Genomic DNA, 23,044 nt, shown 5'->3' on the forward strand with positions numbered 1-23,044 from the left:
TACTAAAGTAAACAAACCTGACTCTGAATAAACACAAGAAACAGATCTGTTAAATATAAATTAATAAATATAAAAATTGTTGTATTTAAAAATAAAATAGCACTTTACATTCATTACCACTCCTGAACTCAAGAGATGGGAGATGGCACTTCCCTTTGACAGCTATCCTTCAGTCAAATTATGCGTCAGAATAGTTCTTTTCTTTAGATAAACTGCAAAACAGTAGCTACAGAATTGGGGATGGGGGAAAAACTAACGTAACCGGGCTTTGGTTTTAAAATCTGAAGTCTGACATCTTTGTCTTTACCTCATGAATGCCACACCATAATCTTTTGGTCATTGGCATGGATAAAAGAGAACTTACTTAATACTAGTAGCATTGGTAAAGAGAGAATAATACTATTAGCATCAGCTGCTGAAATGATGAGACCATGTCAGTGCTGATTATGAGCAAGCTTTGAGCTTTGAAATTTTTCCATTCATATTTCTGATCAGCCAGAAGTTGCAGAGAAGTGCTCCATATCTATGCAGTTCCTTTGCAGAAAGAATATTTTGTGTTCTAAAGTAACTCACGATGGCCCAGTGCAACAGTGTTTCTCAGACAAAACTTCTATTAAAATTCAGGGATTACAGGCTATGACCATTAGGCTGCACTGCAATTATTTAATTTGAGTCTCAAGTTTCATTCCAAATTCATTAACATTAACAAAACTTTAATAAATGTCTTTCAAGCCAGAGTTTGAAAAAGTATAAAAAATTTAGTTGCAATATATTCAAATTAGTAGGGATGTTTTTATTCTATTTTGAGAAAATTGAAAACTGAAAAGCAAAATGGGAAATATAATGATATAGTCAATTCTGGATGCTTGTAGACATAGATTAGAGTAAACTGTAACTAATATTTCTAAAATTACTGAGAGGCCTTTCGGCTTGGGTGCTGAGAAATCCAAATGACACATATTATTATAAAAGTATAGAATAGTTAGTTCCACTGAAGGCCTTACATTACAGGGGGTTGGAATCTTAAGGTGCTAAGAAAAATCGGTATTACCCCAAACCTACCCTAAAATTTGTGTAGAGGATTGACCGAAAATGGCTGCCAGCCACCCCTGAGATGACTGTGCTTTATTGGTTGTGAATAGAATTCTAATGTTCAGTGTCTGTAAAGTGCTTTGAAATCCTGTGTAGATGACAGGTGTCATGTGAATGTAAATTCCATTCATCCAGTTATTCATTTCCTTCATATTTCAAACTGTGCTTCTTCCTTTATGTTCTTTTTTCATGGAGTCTTAAAAGATTTTGTAAAATTACGTTATATCCATAAACTAGAAGGAGCTGTGAAATAGTACTTATATAACATCAAGAAAAAAAATTAACAAATATAAAATTCAACAAATCAAAACTAAAACCTGTTTTAAAATTTGATGTAGATGTAGTTTGTTGTATATGGGTAATAAGCTTGATTATGGTGAAATAAATGCAAATGACATGAAATAAAAAGTCTGATCGTTTCCCTGAATGCTATAGTTTAGGCATAAAAATGTATAATATATCAGCTACATTGTTAAACACATTACAGCTCATTTAAAAAAAAATAAAACTAGAACCTTGCGCTTCTTGCTGTATTCCCACCAAAACAGCTGTTTTAGGAGTTGGTTTTTCAGAGGGACCGACCATTTTTATGACAATTTGAAGGAGGAAGAGCAATAAAGAACAGGGAAGAATCAATATAAAGAGATTTGATTAAATTAATGTACTAAATGCAATTTTTGTTTAAAAACAAGCAAATTCTGAATAGGCGGCTGTAGTTCCATTTTGAAGTTCTGTTGACTACACAGACTGTTTCAGCTTTGCTGTCATGATTCTTGATATCATCAGAACCCTTAAATGGAATAACAACTCAATACTCAGAGGGGTAGCCGTGTTAGTCTGGATCTGTAAAAGCAGCAAAGAGTCCTGTGGCACCTTATAGACTAACAGACGTTTTGGAGCATGAGCTTTCGTGGGTGAATACCCACTTCGTCAGATGCATGTAGTGGAAATTTCCAGGGGCAGGTATGTATATGCAGGCAAGCTAGAGATAATGAGGTAGTTCAATCAGGGAGGATGAGGCCCTGTTCTAGCAGTTGAGGTGTGAAAACCAAGGGAGGAGAAACTGGTTCTGTAATTGGCAAGCCATTCACAGTCTTTGTTTAATCCTGAGCTGATGGCGTCAAATTTGCGGATGAACTGAAGCTCAGCAGTTTCTCTTTGAAGTCTGGTCCTGAAGTTTTTTTGCTGCAGGATGGCCACATTAAGGTCTGCTATAGTGTGGCCAGGGAGGTTGAAGTGTTCTCCTACAGGTTACTGTAATATCTGATTTGTGTCCGTTTATCCTTATCCTCATGCTCCAAAACGTCTGTTAGTCTATAAGGTGCCACAGGACTCTCTGTTGCTTTTACAACTCAATACTGCAATTTACAGATCCCTATTACTTGTTTCATATTTAATTGCTGAACAAGCATACATTGTGATACCATTACTTGTCCCCCAAAAAAGTCTTTTCCATCTCTCTCCAAAGTAGTTTCATAGGATAATTATTTGACTTTCTCTAACTTAAAAGCAGGAATGACATTTGGTGTGTCAGGCACAGAACTACGAATTGCTGATGCCATGTGACATATTGGGTAATTACTGATGACTATCGATATTATGAATTGGAGAACAAACCTGTTCAATCTATGAAATTTAAACCTTGGATAAAAAATATTTGTCCATTTGAAAAAAATTTCAAAAAGATATTTTCAAGATTATATTATTTTAATAAAACAAACTTTTCCATTATAAGGAAACATTTTTGCCAATTCAAAATCTAATAATCAGATAGTGCTTTTCATTTTCAAAATTCGGAAGTAACATAATGAAATAACCTACTGCTACAAGACATGGATTGTTATCGCACTCACCCTACTGTTATAGAAAATTTCACCTGTTGCCTAAAACGTCTGAAAACAGCCAGTATGTGCACATTTGTCTCTTGCTTTACTGAATACCTACATTCTAAATATTCAAAATCCAGTGCTTTCTGATTACTTGTATCAGGCTAAAAAAACCTTGGGCAAAACTGTGTCTGCTGCTGCTTTTCAGACAGAAAGGATATTGCATATGAAACTGAAATCAGACATCAGGAATATTAAGGACTAGAACATGGGTCGGCAACCTTTCAGAAGTGCTGTGCCTGAGTCTTCATTTATTCACTCTAGTTTTGGTGTTGTGTGCCGGTAATACATTTTAACGTTTTTAGAAGGTCTCTTTCTATAAGTCTATAATATATAACTAAACTGTTGTTGTATGTAAAGTAAATGCAGTTTTTAAAATGTTTAAGAAGCTTCATTAAAAATTAAATTAAAATGCAGAGTCCCCAGACCAGTGCGCCAGGACCCGGGTGGTGTGAGTGCCACTGAAAATCAGCTCACGTGCCGCAGGTTGTCTACCCCTGGACTAGAAAAATGCCATATTATCCCCCAGTACAGACCCCACCAGTTCATCTGCAACGTTTGTCATTGGTTCATATACCCCTTTAACCAATTTTCAGTTCATTAATAATATTGCTGACTATCAGTGTATTCAGGATTCCAGTCACTTTCATTCCAAGAAACTGTGTGAATTGCTTACATTATTGTGCTCAACTAATTTAAGTCTTTGTATTTTAATTAGTAATTTTTTTGAACAGTTGGGCTAATTCACAATGCTACACTTAGCTACTGATGACAGAGAGATTATCAGTTTCTTAACCTGGTACTCCATATTAAGGGCCAGTCCTGCAAATCATTATTATGGTCTACTCGCAATAATAAAAATTGTCTTCAGTAATAAGGGTTTGAAAGATCAGGTTCTTAGAACCCAAAGCAGTACTACCAAGCTGTTCAAAATAATAATCTCTGTTCAGAACAACTTCTTTTCTCTCTCTCTCTCTTTTCTGCTTGTTCTCGAATTAACTTGCACTGTACTTTGTGTATTTTTAGTGTACAACATTTTCTCTGTGTGTCTTGTGGTGTCCTGCTTTGAAGGTATAAATATTTTATAATTAGTTTATGACCTGTCTCTGTAATTATAATTCATATGTGTAATTTTTTCATTTTAAATACTATGAGTTCATATATAAAGATTATTGTTATTGCAGAAGAACCCTCTTCCTTATATCACGGTACTGATTTGGGAGATGATGCTACTATGAGGTGGTCAGGAATAACAGATGAAGGACTTCAGTTGACTCAGCATCTCACAGAGAGTGGCTTTGCTGGAGCAGAGATAGACCCTGACAATGAAGAATTAGTTCTAAATATTAGTTCTCGACTGCAAGCAGCTGTTGAAAAACTTCTGGAAGCCATCAATGAAACCAGCAATCAGGTAACTGTAATATATGCTTTGAGTTTGCAGTGGTAGGCCTTTTTTCCTTTTGTTTTTCATTAATGTGGTGTTTGTATAGATGCAGACTCTATATTCATATGGAAAGGAGAATATTTCTGTGTTTTTCTTAGAGCTCTGATCCTGCAAGCAATTATGTATGGGATAACTTTGTGTGTGAGAATAATCCCTTTGAGTTGAATAAGACTACTCACATGGGTAAAGTTACTCACATGTATACATGTTTACAGAATTAGGGCCTTGGTTTGCATTATGTTTTTGTCGAAGGGCTCCAGGCATTGAATGTCTCCCTTTGCATATCTTTTAATTTTACGCTAGCTGAGGCTCTGGCCCCAAGCCTTTAACAGTGATGTGTTTCAGTGAACTCCCAGCATAAACATAGATTTACAATACTCCGTCATTGAAAGTGGAGATTTTTTTGCTCTGTATGTTATCTTTGTATATGTACTTTTGTAATCCAACAGGAAAACTAAGTAAATGAAATTTTAAAAATATGCTCTGTTGTGTTAAATATCTAATTTAATGAATCCTTTACATCCATGTATAGAAATGCATTATATTAGCCCAGGTACATTAGTAGGCACAAGGAGGGGGATGTTTTTCTTCACTTTCTACAGGGATAGGCCACAAGAAATCATACTTGAGTTATAGTTGGTCCAGTCTAACATGAAAATGCTATTGTCATATTTTTTCAGCAGTCATTTTAGTTATGAAGTGGGCTTGATATACACATTGGACAGTTGCTTTGATGCAGTGGACCATGATGGACGTGAAGTAGCTGGGTACATGCAGTCTGTATGGTCAGTGATTCACAGAGTAGGAAGGATTTGAGTGATAGGTTAATGACTTTGAAAAAAATTTGTCAGTGTGTTGGGCTAAAAATTAATCTTTTAAAAGATGTTGAATATTGATTGACACAGTAGAACTTTGGAGCCATTATAATTTAACAAGTAAATGGCATTTTCCCCATATTAATATACATATCTGAATACATAAATGTGTACTTATCTTTGAGACTAGAGAAATTCTTATTTCTTATCTTAGGTAAATGTACATTCATAATCTTTTAAACACTTTTCTTTCTTAAAAAAGATACAAAAATAGTACCTTTAAACTATATTAAAGTTCAGATGCAAACAGGATACAGTAGAACCTCAGAGTTACAGACACCTTGGGAATAGAAATTGTCCGTAACTGAAATGGTCAATAACTGAACAAAAGGTTACAGACTTCAGCCATGGTGGTAGTAGTGGGGGTTTGGGGTTGCAGCCGTGAGGATGGGGGTCCAGAGGGGCAGAAGAGTCAGAGCTTCTGACCCTTGGGGTGCCTGGGCTCTGGATGGGAAGCTCAGAACTTCTGCCCCATGGGAGCACCGGGGCTCAGGGCTTTAGACCTGGGGGAAGCGCTGGGGCTTGGGGCTTCAGCAGGGGGTGCCAGGGCTCCTCACATCTCCATTCCTGACTTCGGGCTCGGGGCTTTAAGCTATGGGGGGAATGCTGGGGCTGAAACTGGCGCATCCATTGTAGCTAAAGCCTTGTGCTCCCCATGGGGCTGAAGCCAACAATGGAGCCGCCGGCTGAAGTGCCAAGCCCCGACACTCCCAGTGGGAGTGGGAGACCCCTTCCCACCCTACTGCTGAAGCCCCAACCCCCCATGGCTGAAGCCCTGAGTCTCAGCACGGGGCTGAAGCTGGGAGCGGAGCCACAAAGCCCCAGAGCTCCCCCCCCCCAGTCTAAAGCCCTGAGCCCTGCTGCTCCTGAGAGTCAGAAGCCTGGAGCCCTGAAAACACACACCCCAACCTATATCTGCAGTCCCAACCCCCTGTGGCCGAAGCCCTGAGCCCCAGGGCTAAAGCCCCGAGGCAGTACAGTGTATTTGTTGGCTTGGTTTTTGGTTTTTTGTCTGCACTGCTGCCTGATTGATCAGTTCCATAGGGTGTCTGGTTCACTGGTAAGTCCATAACTCTGGTGTTTGTATCTTTGAGGTTCTACTGTAAGGACACCAAGAAATTCTAATACCAGCAAAAGCTGAAGTCAGTATTGTGCCTTTTTTTCTTCACTAAGGCATTCAGACAGAACCTTGGATTTTCTAGCTTGTGCTATTTTTTGTCTGAATTTAGTTATTTGAACTTTGTTACTTTATAGTAGGTACAATTCTGAACAGATTACACTGCATAATGGTTTTGTGAATATGATGTTCCACATGCATGAGGAATAAATGATTTCTCCATCTGGAGGGTGAAGCAGGAGAAAAAAAAAAAGAAAGCAAATGTTGAGCTGTTCTGTGTTATAAACTTTGCCACAGAGAGGTTTTCAGTAGCACTGCAGTTTACAACAGATGCTATCAGTTCATTTTACAGCATCTTTATTTGTACTTTATGGTCATTTCATAAAACCAGTCAGAAGGTACATTTTTTCCATCCTTCTCTTTATGGAAATCTAATGTTTATATGTTCTGACATATTATACAAGTGCCCAACAGCCTTGGCAGACATGATCATTTGTTATTCTAATTATAAATGTACTAGTGCGGTTATTGCACATTTAATATAACTAATTTGTGTAACTTCTTATTTCTGTGTTCTTCAGCGCTATAATGCAAATTATTCTCACACAAAATATGAAACGTAGTGGGTAATACTAAAATGTAAACATTTCTCTTACAGCATTAAATTATTGTTACTGCTTATTATTTGTACTGTCCTCAGGGACCAGGACCCTATTGTACTAGGCACTATACAAACAGAACAAAAAGACCTCACCATAATTTATCATTTAGAATAGGAAAATGTTTCATCTCTTTGGCATCGTGTCAATACTTCGACATTTACAAATGTTTATTTTGTAGTGTCAGAAAAGATACATCATTTTGGTTCAGTTCCTGGCCTCTGTTCAGCTCCCTTATACTACTGCTGCAGGGCAAAGATCTAGAATACTGGCTTAAGCAGAATCCCTAGGTGGCACAGAGCTGGTACAGGTGCCTCTGTGCCATTTTCTTTCAATCCTCCTCCCTGGAATAAGGGTGTGCTAATACTGTGTCAGAGGAAGGGTTATTGACCGAGTATCTACTGTATCCTGTGTTCCAGTAATCCTCAGATGTATAATAGCACCTAGGAGACTATTACCAGCTATTAGCACAACTGTGAGGTTGTTTCAGATTCCACAGCAGATTAAATCAGTTGCCAGAAACCCCTGACATTGGGGGAAGCATAATGCCACCTTTGTTCCCTCTGTGCCCCTTGCTCCCTCAGCTCCTCAGATTGGGCCAGTGGGCAGGTCTGCAAAGGACAGGTCTACATTTAAAATGCTGGAGCGGCACAGCTGCACCAGTGTAGCGCTTCAGTGAAGATGCTACGATATCAACAGGAGAGCTTTTCCTGTTGGCATAGTTAATCCACCTCCCCGAGAGGCGGTAGCTATGTTGACGGGAGAAGCCCTCCCATTGACATAGCACTGTCTACACCAGGGGTTAGGTCAGTATAACTGCATCACTCAGGGATGTGATTTATCCCTGTTAATGAGACCTCTGATAAAAATAAATGAATATATGCATTGTTTACATATTTTTCTGTAGTATCTAATATAAATTGTGGCCCCATTTCCCAACCACTCACCAGATAATGTTTCTCTGCTTGGGAATAACAAGCATATCGAGTGATGTGACCCTGATGTCTGCTAATGTAATTGGTAAGAGAAACAGAGGAGTAGTAGGGAGTTTCTTAATGTTGCAAGAAATTTCTTAATAATTTATTAAATATTCTGTGTCTGAACATTAAAAAAATAAACTCAGCTGTTTTACCTTTAATGGCAGCCCAAAAGAAAAGAGTTTGAAGAGATGAATGATAGAAATAACATGACGTGTTCAATATAATCAATATGAGAAAATAACATCTAAATAAAATAATTACAAGCAGAGCAGATACTTAAGTCATTTTCCTCAATTAATTGTACTATGCATAGAAATCAGCATACTTTTTAAAAGGACTGGTAGAAACCTGTCATAATCTTTAAAGTGCTATTTTAAACCTGTTTGAACACACTCTGTTAGAGCTCTGTTGTGGAATTTGAATCCTGTTGAGCAAGCTTCATAAGTGGGCGTATTAATTCAAATTCCACCTGCCAGTGTACCTAATTTAGCCACTCCCTCTGTCCTGAACTCTTTTTCACGGAAGATATTGACAGGAAACTTTTACTCAGTGAGACGAGGCATTTTTTGATTGATTGAGTTCAAAACAGCTCTTCCTGTTGAATTAACTCAAGGAACAAGAATAAAGGCAAATACTTTCATATGTAAATTTCTTGTTGATGCTCCAGTGGAGATTAAAAGTGTTGACAGTTGCTGCCAGGTTCTGCTGATTGCTTGCTTGCTGCAGCGTACCTGCTTTGATACCGAAAGTATACTTTCTTGCTTTGGTAATTACCTCCCTCCGGTTACCATTTTTCTGTTTCTGAAAGATTCAGATTTCATTTTAATGTGAAATATATTATAGAGGAGGATTTTTTATTGGAAAAATGGCAAAGCTCAGTTATCCAGCTGGTTTCTGCAAATGTTGATTCCTCTTATTGCTTGATGTTTACCTGGGACCTTCCTGCATTTCTTGATTACTCATGTGAAAGTGGAATGATTGTTCTCACACTGTCGCTAGCATGACTGTGCCATTTCCTCAAGAGTGTCAAAAATTTAAGATGTTTTATTGCTAATGTCTACAACTAAAATAGCCAGAGCAAAATAGCCACGTGAGGGAGGAGAAGAGAGCAACAGCAACATCTTTTGGAATGGATTCTTACCGCACATACTGGGCATCTAACTTATTTAATGGCTTGCGATCAGAAGGCCAAGAAGAAGATACCTATGAGGTTGAATCTCGTGTGCCTTTACCAAATCCTTTTCCTTTCACTGAACACTTGGATGAAAATAACTCTGTAGTTGTAAATACTTCAATTTTTCACTACAGGCACAAAAAAAATGGGCATATATTAAAAGTTGTCTCTAAAATCTCCTTGCCTACACCTCCATATTCAGTAAGTATGATATTATTTAAGGAAGTTCAACTTTTTAATCTTTACAGCTAAAAGAAAGTGTGTTTGGAAATAAATTAAACATATATCTCTTGAACATAGAACCTATTGTTTTTAATCATGTATGCTGTCCATTTTCTATTTTAATGATTTAACAGGCAGTGATAAGTCTTAATTATAAAATTATTAGGGCTACAAACTGTAACTGTATTGGGTGTTAAGTTTTTTTATGAAAAGATACAAAGGTCGAGTATTTCATGTGTTCTTGTGCATATATTTTAGTAGTGTTTATTGCTTAGACCAGTAACAAAGAGATTTCCTATGAGTTTTCTTTTTTTTATATGTGTGAAAATGTAGTGTAATGTAATAAAACCACCCCTGTAGGTTTCGTTTTCTAAGCCATAATATACATATCTGAAATTTAATAGCACTAGTAAATTTAAAATGGCATAATTCTAATAGTTTTATGAAAAGGATATTGTCAACTTAAAAAACTTTTTTTCCTATACTTATTACCAGTAACACCTAACTTCTTTACAATTTAAAGGGATTAGAGAGAAAAAATCTTTTATTTTTCAGTTTTAATGTGTGCATTTGATGGTACTTTAAGGGCTTGTCTAAACTAGAAATATTAATCCAAATTAACTAAAGGTGTGAATTAAAAATTGATCGGTTAAACTGCATTAAATCCCTGTTTAGACTCTCTCATTCAAAATTAAACTGGCTTTATTTCAGTTTAGTTTAATTCAGTTTGGAAATTAGTTAATTCAGATTTCCTGAATATCTCCTTGTAGACAAGCCCTGAGTCAGTTTCACTGTTTACTCGGTATAGCAAGTTTTGTTATTTAATTTCCCCTTTTGTTTGCATGGGTGTTTCATACAGCAGCCTACAATATAAAAACTTAAAATAGTATAATGTGCTTGTAAAACCAAAACAAATTAGTAGAGAAATTCCTGGGCACCTCTAGTACCTATCCCTTCTTTTAAATTTATTTTTGAATAAATTTTGTTTCAAGTAGATGATGATGTCCCTCTAAAAGTCAGTACAATCTGTAGACTCATAGACTCATAGACTTTAAGGTCAGAAGGGACCAATAAGATCATCTAGTCCGACTCCTGCACAATGCAGGCCACAGAATCTCACCCATCCACTTCTATAACAAACCCCTAACCTATGTCTGAGTTATTGAAATCATCAGATTGTTGTTTGAAGACCTCAAGCTGCAGAGCATCCTCCAGCAAGTGACCCATGGCCCATGCTGCAGAGGAAGGCGTAAAACCTCTGCCAATTTGCCCTGGAGGAAAATTCCTTCCCGACCCCAAATATGGCGATCAGTTAAACCCTGAGCATGTGTGCAAGACTCACCAGCCAGCACCCAGTAAAGAATTCTCTGTAGTAACTCAGATCCCATCCCATCTAACATCGCATCGCATACTTACCTGCTGATAATCAAAGATCAATTGCCAAATTAATTGCCAAAATTAGGCTATCCCATCATACCATCCCCTCCATAAACTTATCAAGCTTAGTCTTAAAGCCAGATATGTCTTTTGCCCCCACTACTCCCCTGTAGCAGCCATGCACCCTTTTAAAGCCTTGCACTGCTTTCAAAGAATAGTTTAAATTCATTAATGTTAAAAGAAGAAATATTAGTGATTAGATGTTTTTAGTTAGAAGTTTAATTCTGAACAGCCATTTTTATGGATAAGTAGACAAATTGGTGTGAAATTGTTATAAAATTTTCCCAAGTCATTTTTCAAAAATAGTAAAGTCTTTGCATTTTAGTAAGACAGTTTAGTTTGAGCAATTCAGTATCCTTAATTTATTAATTAGCCTAGCTGGAGTTAGTGAAAAATAAACAGCTCTTATTTTTGAAGAATTAGATGAAGTAGCCTCCATTTCACAGAACAGACTTGCAAAACACGGAAGTGACCATACTTACAGAAATCTTCTAAGACTTACAGTATAAAAACAAGGGTGTGAGTTCTTTACTTTTCTGAAATTAAGCAAACATTTGTTGTGTCATTCTGTAACTTGAGGACCATGAGAAGACATAGATTAAAAAGCCATTACAATGTTAATAAGGAACTGTTGAAACAAACATTGCTTTACTGCCTCATTAATTGAAAATTTTAATATTTTCAAAATTCACATTTTCCTCTTGTGTCTACTTACACATGTGCATGGAAGAAGAAAGGAATGCTGCTTACCTAAAAATTTGTTCAGAAATGCCGTAGTTTTTGTATGGTGCTTCTTAAGGATGTGGTTAGTGACAGTATACTCCTACACATATTAAATGCAAAACTCATGTTGTTTAAATAAAGGTGAGTCTGGTATAAACTGACAAAAACCAGGAAGTTTCAAGTTTTGGCACATAAATATGGATTCAGTCATGTGACTCGTACTATACTCTGAACTGAACATTTGTCTGTATTTGCTTAGATCTTCATATTGTGTGGGACTTAGTATTGTAGTATGTCAGTGCATATGCATTGAACATCTGATCCAGTATCCGTTGAAGTTAATGTGTGTCTTTTTATCAGGCTATTAATCAGTCAATACAATTCATAATTTTACATGAAAGATAGAGAGCATGTCTACACAGCCAAGAAAAACCTGGATCTGGCCCATGCCAGCTGAATCAGGCTCACGGGGCTTGAGCTGTGGGGCTATTTCATTGCTATATAACCTGCTGTCTTGGGCTGGAACCCGAGCCCTGGGACCCTCCAACCTTACAGGATCATAGAACCCGGGCTCCATTCCAAGCACAGAAGTCTGCACAGTAATGAAACAGGCTCAGAGCACGAGCCCAAATCAACTGATATGGGCCAGCTGCAAGGGGTTTTTTTTGCTATGTAGACATACCCGTAGAGTAGGTGTTTTTATTTAAAATTCTCCTGAACGTCTAATATTTGTTACTTTCTCCTGCTCTAGCTGGAACATGCTAAAGTTTCGCAGACAGAACTTATGCGAGAATCCTTCAAAAAGCAACAGGAGGCCACTGAATTTTTCAAATGCCGGGAAGAATTGCAAGAGCGACTCAATGAAGAGGTCAAAGCCAGAGAGCAGCTGGCATTGGAGCTCAGCAAAGCAGAGGGTGAGCATTTCCCATTGATATATTGCTGAATTTGAAAACATAGACATATTCATTCACTTTTTATAGTACATGGCCAAATTTTATAGCTACAATAATTTTATTTCTTTTCTATTTAGCTACTTTATAAAAGTAGATTTCTAAACACATTACAAATTAGATCAGTTTATTTGGCAATGAACATTTTAGATCACTATCAAATTTTGGATAGTTTTGGCTAAATTATCCTTTTTTTCACCAGCAGTATAGGTAGGATGTACAACTAGAGAGAAAAAGAAAATGACTGAAAGTAAGAAGACTGGTAACAGAGTGAAACAAAAACACAGCTATAGTGTGATACATAAGGAGAGACAGAGAAAGAAGGGAAGAAAAGGCATATAAACTAACTTCATGCATTGTCAGGAAGGTTAAGGAGACAATAATAACTTTTCATTTTGGAGGGATCCTCATAGTTCACCCCTCCTCCAATTTCTCTTCTATCTCTCCCCCAACCCATGGTTTTTCCTTGCCAAGGATGAATACACTGTTTGCTCAGTGCTCCTAGCCTGTAGTGACCTGAGAAACCAAGAGACTGAGTATTAGAACTCTGATTCCAACATGTGGTTGTGCAGTTATTCCCCCCCAGGCCAGCCCAGTTTTTTAATTTTACATTAATGTAACCTAAGCTAGATGATCATGATAGTCCCCTCTCGTCTTAAAATCTGTTAATCAAAAATCTATTAATCTAGAAGGGAAACCTGAAAATTGAGCCACACACACAAATATGTAGTGAATGCCTTTCACTAGACTCTGGGAGCTAAAAATTTCTTTGTATGTATTATTGTACTAAGAAAAAATGTCTTGTTCCATTTTGTGTAGGCAAGACTTAACAAGCATCAGTTTAGTTTCACATGAATGTAATAAAACATAGAACTTCCGCTCATTATTTTTGCTCGTACTTAGAGTGGCTTACTTTAATGAGAAAAATGAGCTTTTACTACTTTTATTCCTGATAGCACTGGAGTGCCACCACAGCTAAAAGAGAGAGAGCTGGATTCTGTTCTTGAGTAATAACACATTTCTATGATTAAGGTCCAATCAGTTCCACCTATTCAGATTTACAAATGGCAGTTACACAGCTGTCACTGAGAGGTTAATTTGAAGATAATGGGTTTTCAAAGGGGTAACTGAAAGCAGAATTTGTCCTGGAAAACCTTTATTACTCGTAATGACATGTGAGATGCAAAGAAGCCAGCTTAACTCTCTGTGCCGCACCTGTAAGGGTATGTCTAACACTGCGGTTAGGAGTGTGCGAGTAGACACCAGGTATTTTATAACTCTCATTAATTAATCACATCTGTTTGCATTTTTCATCTTTTGGTGTGAAACTCTAGAATTAGCAAATTTCCAAATTATACACTTTTTTTTTAGCTGTATTTTCTGTAAATAAAACAGTACCCAAAAGTGCCGAAAGAATTTGATGTAAAATCTACCTTTCTGTTCATTGGAGTGAGTGGTGTAATGCTTTCTGATAAGATAAAGTATATTATGTTATCTGACTAGGATTTCTTGGGTAGATCCCAGGAGAGTGTAATCTACACTCATCACAGAACTGATAGGTATTCAGTCATTTCTGAGATGAAACATGTTTGTCAATCCACTGAGTTTTGCCAATACTGGTTTTAGAGAGAACTTCCTTCTTATTTAGACAGTATCCAATTCTGCAGCAGAAGAGAATTTGAAGGTAGAAAAGAAATGCTGGATTTCAAAACTAAAATAATAAAGTAAAATAAATAATAAATAATAACTAAAACTAAAATTAAATTAAAAGAACAAATCTGTTCTTCTCAACTCTATATATTTTGCCCAGATCCACCAATGACTTTTTGCTTAATTGGTATCTGACTTACTAGTATTATAGGGAAAAGGTAAGTAAGGCAATACCTTTTATTGGACCAACTTCTACTGGTGAGGGATACAAGCTTTTGAGCTTACACAGAGCTCTTTACTAGTATTATTGTAGTTTGTATCATAAATCTTTATAGAAGGTCCTCAGCTTTCACAAAGAAGAAGTAACTTGTGTGTTTGTGTATACATAGGTATATCTCCATATATATATATATCATAGAACTGGAAGGGACCCTGAAAGGTCATTGAGTCCAGCCCCTTGCCTTCACTAGCAGGACCAAGTATTGATTTTGCCCCAGATCCTAAGTGGTCCCCTCAAGAATTGAACTCACAATGCTGGGTTTAGCAGGCCAATGCTCAAACCACTGAGCTATCCATCCCTCCAGCCTGGTCTAATTTTGTGGCTCCTATATCAATTCACAGACTAAGAGTTAATTTAAAAAAAATATTAGTGGAACACTCTGGTTTAAAAATTGGCCATTACAAGCCAGTAAGCCTAACTTCAGTACCAGTCAAATCAGTGGAACTATAGTAAAGAACAGAATTATCAGACGCATAGATGTACACATTATGTTGGGGAAGAGTCAGCACAGCTTTTGTAAAGGGAAGGCATGCCTCACCAATCTACTAAAATTCTTTGAGAGCAGCAACAAGCATGTGAACAAGGGTGATGGGTATAGTGTACTTGGACTGACAGAAAGCCTTTGACAAGGTCCCTCACCAAAGACTCTTAAGCCAAGTAAGTGGTCCTGGGATAAGAGGGAAGGTCTTCTGATGGATCAGTAAATGGTTGAAAGATAAGAAACAAACAGTAGGAATAAATGGTCACTTTTCACAGTGAAAGAGGTAAATAACAGGTTCCCCCAGGGATCTGTACTGGGACCAGTGCTGCTCCACATACTCATAAATAATCTGGAAAAGGGCATAAACAGGTCTCAACATTTGCAGATGATAAAAAATTAATAAACATAGTTAAGTCCAAAGCAGACTGCAAAGTTATAAAAGAATCTCACAAAACTGGGTGTGACTGGACAACAAAATGGCAGATGAAATTCAGTGTTGATAAGTGCCTTAAATACTGCATCGGAAGTGTGCATCTGAAGAAGTGGGGTTTTTACCCTCGAAAGCTTATGCCCAAATAAACCTGTTAATCTTTAAGGTGCCACCAGACTCATAAGAACGGCCGTACCAGGTCAGACCAAAGGTCCATCTAGCCCAGTATCTGTCTACCGACAGTGGCCAATACCAGGTGCTCCAGAGGGAGTGATCCTAACAGGCAATGATCAAGTGATCTCTCTCCTGCCATCCATCTCCATCCTCTGACAAACAGAGGCTAGAGACACCATTCCTTACCCATCCTGGCTAATAGCCATTTATGGACTCCTTGTTGTTTTTGTGGCTACAGACTAACACGGCTATCCCCTGATACTTTAATACTGCATGCAGTTCTGGTTGCATCATCTCAAAAAAGATATATTAGAATTGGAAAAGGTACAGAAAAGGGCAACAAAAATATTTAGCAGTATGGAACAACTTCCATACAAAGAAAGATTAAAGACTGGGAGTGTTCATCTTAGAAAAGAGATGTCTAAGAGTAGGACATGGCAAAGGTCTAGAAAATTATGAATGATGTGGAAAAAGTGAATAGGGAAGTGTTATTTACTCCTTCACGTAACACAAGAAGCAGGGGTCACCAATGAAATTAATAGGCAGCATGTTTAAAACAAACATAAGGAAGTACTTCTTCACACAATGCACAGTCAACCTATGGACCTCGTTGCCAAGTGATGTTGTGAAGGCCTAAAGTATAACTGGGTTCAAAAAAGAATTAGGTAAGTTCGTGGAGGATATCTCCATTAATGAATATTAGCCAAGACGGTCAGGGATGAACCCCTCCAGCCCCCCATGGTTTTGGCATCCCTAAGCCTCTGCCTGCGAGAAGCTGGGACTGGATAACAGGGGATGGTGACTCAATAGTTGCCCTGTTCTAATCATCCATTTGAAACATCTGGCATTGGCCATTTTGGAAGATAGTATACTGGGCTAGATGAACTATTGGCCTTTCTTATGTAAAAGTATTTCCTTGAACATTAACAAATTTGAACTGAATGATCCTGTCTCAACTATGTCACCTTGCCCTTAAACATCTTGCACTGGCAGGAGATCAACTAAGTTGTTACATGAAAGCTACTAAAGTTTTAATTGTATTAAGAATCACAGCAGCATATTTATTACTACAATATGAAGTTGTATCCCCTCTTCTGACCTACAGTGCATCCAGAGGGAGATCACAGACCAGCAGTGTTAAAACATGTCTGTACCAGTTGGGGATCTGGACTCACCAATTTTGTGTTTCTGTTGCATTATTAGTATGCCTGATGCTTTACAGGCAAATAAGATGACAAGGTAACTGCCCCTAGGTATTTATATCTTAATCATATTAAGATAATGAAAAAAACACCAGGGCAGTGGTAAGAAGCAGAGAGCAAGAAAGACAATAATAAACAATGGAAAGGTAATACTTCTCTTGGGACACTGGTTGTTTTATTTTCCTTCTGCAGCAAACAGATATTATTTATATTACCGTAGCACCTAGGAGACCTACTCACAGTACTACCTCTAATTTTTTATATCCATGTGCAGAATAAATTTTGTTATGTGCATCAATATGGAGGTGATGTGTGGCGAGGGTGGGGCTGAAGGGTTCGGAGTGTGGGAGGGGGCTCTGGGCTGGGGCAGAGGGTTGGGGTGCAAACTCTGGCTGGGGATGCAGGCTCTGAATGGGGCCAGGGATGAGGGGTTTGGGATTCGGGCTGCCTCATGTTCTACAGACAAAACTACACAGGATCTTTTCAGGGGGGCAAGACAAAGATGCCACATTTATTATGATAATTTGATTAATGACCAATAACTAATATCTTAATCCTTATACACACACATTATACCTAATACACACACAAACACTCTCTCTCTCTCTCTCTCTCTCTGTCTCCATCCATCCATCAGATGTTCTGCAGCTGCTGCATAGTTACCATTCCTGAAGATAGCTTCAGTTCGTGGCTTGATTTTGCAGCTTGGGTTCATAGCTTGTGGCGGCTAACTGGCCAGGAAAGCTGGGCACAAGGATGAGCTAGGTCTCTGTTGGGTATGCACCGATGTCCTTCCAGGTTGGCAGCAGAATGTTACCCTCCCAAGCCTTCCATCTCACCCATCCTTTTTGTAGGCTTTAGTTTGAATCCAGAGTCTATAGGTCTTGCTGTATCACGCTGCCTCTAGGTTTGGTGATTGATCACCCATCAATTGTAGACGTGCCTTTCAGTCTCAGACCTGGCTTTGATCTTCCTTCTATTGTACCTTTTCTTTTTAGGGTGGACTCTTCTTACTTTGTTAGGGCTCTTGTCTACATCTACTCTGTTTCATCAGGACAGGCTGGGGCTGGAGGTTGATTCCATCATCCAGACACACCTCATCCACACATCTAAACTAAACTAATAAGATTACAGCAGGGTTTGCAAAAATGAAGGTTGGAGGAAGTTTTTACAAAATGGAGTTTGAAGTTTTAAAATGGAGTTTGAATTACAGTATGGCAAACAGTGAACAGAAGGTACAATATAGATAAGTGTAATAAATGATGAACAGAAGTTACAATACTGAGACAGTGCAAGTCTCAGTGATTTAAGCAGGAATTGGATTGATAGTGAAACTTACAAGGGCAGCTGACTGAACAGCTGTGGCTCTTAACACGCATCTTCATTGTCAATTAGCCAGTTCTTGGGGTAACCAGTTTTATGAATGTGTTGTTTCATTCATAAAACTTTACTTATGATGTGACATTAATAAAGTGAACAATTAAAAACAATTTCATTTATCAGTTCTACACTCAGGGAGAGAGGACTCCCCCCAGCCCTTTCTTGCCACATCAGCTCTGGGCCGGGGAAAAGGGCACCTCTCCCCAGCCACGGGAGCCTCCGACTGGGCTGGGCCTGGGGAGAGGCGCCTCTCCTTGCCTTCGTGACCCTTGATAGCCTGCTGTGCGACCATGCAGCTTAGAAGGAACTTAGCTCATAGCCCAGGACCCCATTGTGTTAGGTGCTGTCCAAACAGAACAAAATGCTTGTTCCTGTCCCAAATACTTTGTTTTGCATATCCTATATGCCCTTAAATGCCTAATTTGTCAAATATCCTTATTCAGAACATTCTAAAGGAGTGGTTATGGTTAAATTTATAACTTGCAATTATGGTAAAGTACATATATATCTATATGTAAAGTGAACTTAATGAAGCTTGTATAGTAATTTGTTGCATAGGTGCATCTTGCTAATCTTGAAATTTATAAACCAATAACTTGTACATTTGGAACAATTTTCAGTTATACAAATCTGAACCAGTGTGATTTGTGGGAGCTATTCTTTAAACTGGGAATTAATCTTGAAAAATGAACAGTCTTTTGGTAATCTAATCAATTAGTAAACCATGCATCTAACCCTAATGAAAAAATTGAGTAAAATCATCTGTTGACAAAGTGAGAACATTATTTTTATAATACCTACTTTAAAAAGGTAACTGTAAGAACTCTGCTTAATGCACATTGAAAATAAAACTCTTCTGGATAGGGATTGTTTGTATGTATGTGCTTAATATAGCACTCTATTACTGTGGGGCCCTGGTCCTGATTGGGACTTCTGGGATTTAGTCTTATAAATATCTAATAATAATGATATACAGAGGGATTATGTCATCCTTGACTTAAAGGCAGCTATGTCATGGCTTAAATAAGGCAACTGTTGGTACACTGTGTATCATTACACATCAGTTTAGCACAAGAAGTGAAGCTGTAGAGGAAATATAGCAATAATAGAATGGAATTGCTGAAGTTGGAATTTAGGTAGGAGACTTGTCTCATGAAAAGTGCTAAGTGCCAATCTTGCTACTGAAGGGCCTGATCCTGTTCTCATTTTAGCATGGATGGGATCTCAATTTTAAGTGTCTTCTGAAAAATGGCACCTCTGGTAGCACATCACTCCCAAATACCATGTTGTGGCACTGGTTCTATATTGGTTCAGAATGGAGCAGTGCTCAGTTCTGTTCCACAGAGCCCTTTCCAGCAGTGTGTAGAGTGAAAATATTAGCCATCCAAACATTTTAGATGCCACATGGAAAGTGAGGGATTGTGAGTTTAGGAAGGGAAGTGATTCATCCAGGTTATATCATTAGCAAAGGGGTCTACTGAATGAACCAGTGTAAGAGGCTGCTGTTGTAGACACTTAAAATAAAGGCATACACGATTTTTGTCAGAAGCGTCAAGATTAATTTCCATTGAACTCTGAGCCTGGAGCTAGCTACAGTGAATAAGCAAGAAATGATTCATCTCAACATCTTCTATTATGAGACATATGCAAATAGTGTTTTAAAGTCCTCTGGTTTATGCCTGATATAAAGATGGTGATGAAAGAATTAATAAAGAATTGTTCATTGAATGCTCTCTATTCTCTTAAGTCACAACAAAGGGCAGGGACTCTTCCCATGAGAATACAAAAAACCATGATACTTCCCTATCCATGCTTCATAGATTTCTATTACATATACCCTTGTTTCTGTCCTCTCTATGGACAGCATATATATTCTATGCTGTTCCCATCCCCTGGGAGTGCCCTACCAGCCAACTGTGTGACAGGCATCCACCCTCTCTTCTTCCAAATCCCTCCTCAATATGAATTTCTTAGATTACTCACATGAATAAGATTTTGAAAGGTAAAGCTTAAAGGGAAATTACAGATAACAAATCAGACACATAGTGTATTTATCTAGTGGTATTATACCAGCAGTAAGATTACTCACTCAGCAGTGCCCACACATACAATTGTATAAGACCATAACAAGGTTCAAAAAAGAACTAGATAAATCCATGGAGGATAGGTCCATCAATAGCTATTAGACAGGATGGGCAGGGATGGTGTCCCTAGCCTCTTGTTTGCCAGAAGCTGGGAATGAGCAACAGGGGATGGATTACTTGATTGCCTGTTCTGTTCATTCCCTCTGTGGCACCTGGCTGGCTGCTGTCGGAAGGCAGGATACTGGGCTAGATGGACCTTTGGTCTGACCCAGTAGGGCCTGTCATGGTATAATTCCCCACTCTGAACCTTAGCGTCCAAAAGATGGGGTACCAGCATGAATTCCTCTAAGCTCAATTACCAGCTTAGTACTTGTAGCGCTGCCACCAACCAGGAATTCCAGTGCCTGGTACACTCTGGTCCCCCCAAAACCTTGCCCGGGGACCCCCAAGACCCAGACCCTCTGGATCTTAACACAAGGAAAGTAAACCCTTTCCCTCACCGTTGCCTCTCCCAGGCTTCCCCTCCCTGGGTTACCCTGGAAGATCACTGTGATTCAAACTCCTTGAATCTTAAAACAGAGAGGAAAATCCACCTTCCCCCCTCCTTCTCTCTCCCTCTCCCAGACTCTCCCTGAGAGAGAAAGTAATCCTAACACAGAGAGAAAATTAACCTTTCTCTTCCCCCTTCCCTCCTTTCTCCCCACCAATTCCCTGGTGGATCCAGACCCGGTCCCCTGGGGTCTCACCAGAATTAAAAAAAAGTCAGGTTCTTAAACAAGAAAAGCTTTTAATTAAAGAGGGAAAAATAGTAAAAATTATCTTTGTAAATTTAAGATGGAATATGTTACAGGGTCTTTTAGCTATAGATGCTTGGAATACCCTCCCAGCATAAGTATACAAGTACAAATTAAAATCCTTTCAGCAAAATACACATTTGCACTCCTTCCAGCCAAATACACATTTGCAAATAAAGAAAACAAACATAAGCCTAACTCGCCTTATCTACCTAGTACTCACTATCTGGACATATAAGAGACTGTATCAAAGAGATTGGAGAGAAACCTGGTTGCACGTCTGGTCCCTCTGAGCCTCCAGTGTGAACAACAACTAAAAACTAACAGCACACACAAAAACTTCCCTCCCTCAAGATTTGAAAGTATCCTGTCCCCTGATTGGTCCTCTGGTCAGGTGACAGCCAGGCTCACTGAACTTTGTTAACCCTTTACAGTCAAAAGAGACATGAAGTACTCCTGTTCTATTAACGCTTAACTATCTGTTTATGACAGGGCCATTCTTATGTTCTTATGAATGTTGTCTCAAAAGGTGGTTTAGGACTGATAGGCAGGACAAAAGTGTGTTTTGATGAAGAATTTGAAATAGGAGCAGGTGAATGTTTTCCATACCAAGAAAAATGTGTTCCAGTCTCACTCACTTCATTGAGAGTCTCTCATGAGTATGAATTTACTCACATAACAAGGCTTTTCAGGACTAGATTTTAGGATTGTAAACCTAGTTGGATGAACTTGTCTACACAGTGTTCCTTAGAGCACGGAACACGTTGTCAGCACCCAACAATTGTCATAGTAACATTGTATTAATACTAATCTGACCTTTAGGTTTCTAGAAGTTTTATGTTGCCTCAAATTCTGGAAATTCTGCCGTAGCACTGAAATTGCAGTTCGAAAGTTGCCATATTAAATGAACCTAATATTTCTGCTCAACAGGCCTCATTGATGGTTATGCAGATGAAAGAGCATTTCTGGAAAAACAAATCCAGGAAAAAACAGATATAATAGACCATCTTGAGCAAGAGCTACTATGTACAGGTAACAAATTGCAGGAACTAGAGGCTGAACGACAGCAGATCCAGGAAGAAAAGGAGCTACTCTCCAGACAGAAGGATGCCATGAAAGCAGATGCAGGACCAGTAGAGCAACGTATGTATTCTACACATTCTGTCTATGAGGTTCTCTCGTATTTTCCTATTCCATCTTTAGTAAATTTCAGAAGTCTTAACTAACTTTTTTTTCTGTTTTAGTATCATTCATAGAATAATGCAATAAGGCCAACAGTTTCATATGTCTAATCTGACCACAAAAATTCATATTTAGGCAACTAAACAAAAAGTGCCCTGATTTTCAGAAGTGTGAGCAACCACAGCTGCCAGTAAAGTCAGTGAAAAATATCATTGCTCAGCACCTCTAAAAATTAGGCCACTTTTAGGTGACCAAATTTGGACTTAGCTGCTGACTTTAGACACCCAACTTTAAAAAGTTGGCCTAACTCTGTTCCTTCCTAGTACAGTTAGATCAGTTACCACTGTTTGCACAAGAAACTCTACTTAAGCACACATGATTGAAGTAGTCACACAAGTTCACACATGATTAGACACTGAGAAAGGTGTGTTCTTCCCTCACCAAACTCCTCTTTCAGGGACTCACTATTAGGAAAGAATGTAACATGATGTCATAGATCCTGTTGAGCTCCCTCTGCAGGGTGGCATAGCAGACTCTATTAAGGGGAAATCCAGCACCTGGATCCCCAGGTATTTTAAGCCTCCAGAGTCTGAACAGAGGCCAGGCACTGTCCCAATCTTGGGGTCCCTAGTTACACTTCGAAATGCAGACCGTCTCCTAACACTTCCTTTGGAGAGCTATGACCACATGGCCCAGCTACCTAGCACCTGGAACCAGTGCTGACTCCTCAGAGTCCCCCTATAGCTGAAACACATCCTTGCCAAAATCCCCTCAAAAGCATGAGCCTTCTGGGTTACAATTTGATTTTCTCAGAGGAAATGTTGTTGC

The 23,044-nt window shown here is 38.5% G+C and overlaps 1 protein-coding gene across 3 annotated transcripts in view; it reads left to right on the plus strand.

The window, feature by feature from the left end:
• AKAP9 (A-kinase anchoring protein 9) overlaps positions 1–23,044 on the plus strand; it is a 204,250-nt gene that overhangs the window by 131,057 nt on the left and 50,149 nt on the right. For all 3 annotated transcript variants that reach the window (XM_030550534.1, XM_030550535.1, XM_030550536.1), the window contains exons 22-24: positions 4,163–4,389; positions 12,361–12,523; positions 21,965–22,177. In XM_030550534.1, the coding sequence (XP_030406394.1) occupies positions 4,163–4,389; positions 12,361–12,523; positions 21,965–22,177 (603 nt within the window). The remainder of the gene's footprint in view (positions 1–4,162; positions 4,390–12,360; positions 12,524–21,964; positions 22,178–23,044) is intronic.

This window comes from Gopherus evgoodei, chromosome 2 (assembly GCF_007399415.2).
Source record: "Gopherus evgoodei ecotype Sinaloan lineage chromosome 2, rGopEvg1_v1.p, whole genome shotgun sequence".
Taxonomy (NCBI): domain Eukaryota; kingdom Metazoa; phylum Chordata; order Testudines; family Testudinidae; genus Gopherus; species Gopherus evgoodei.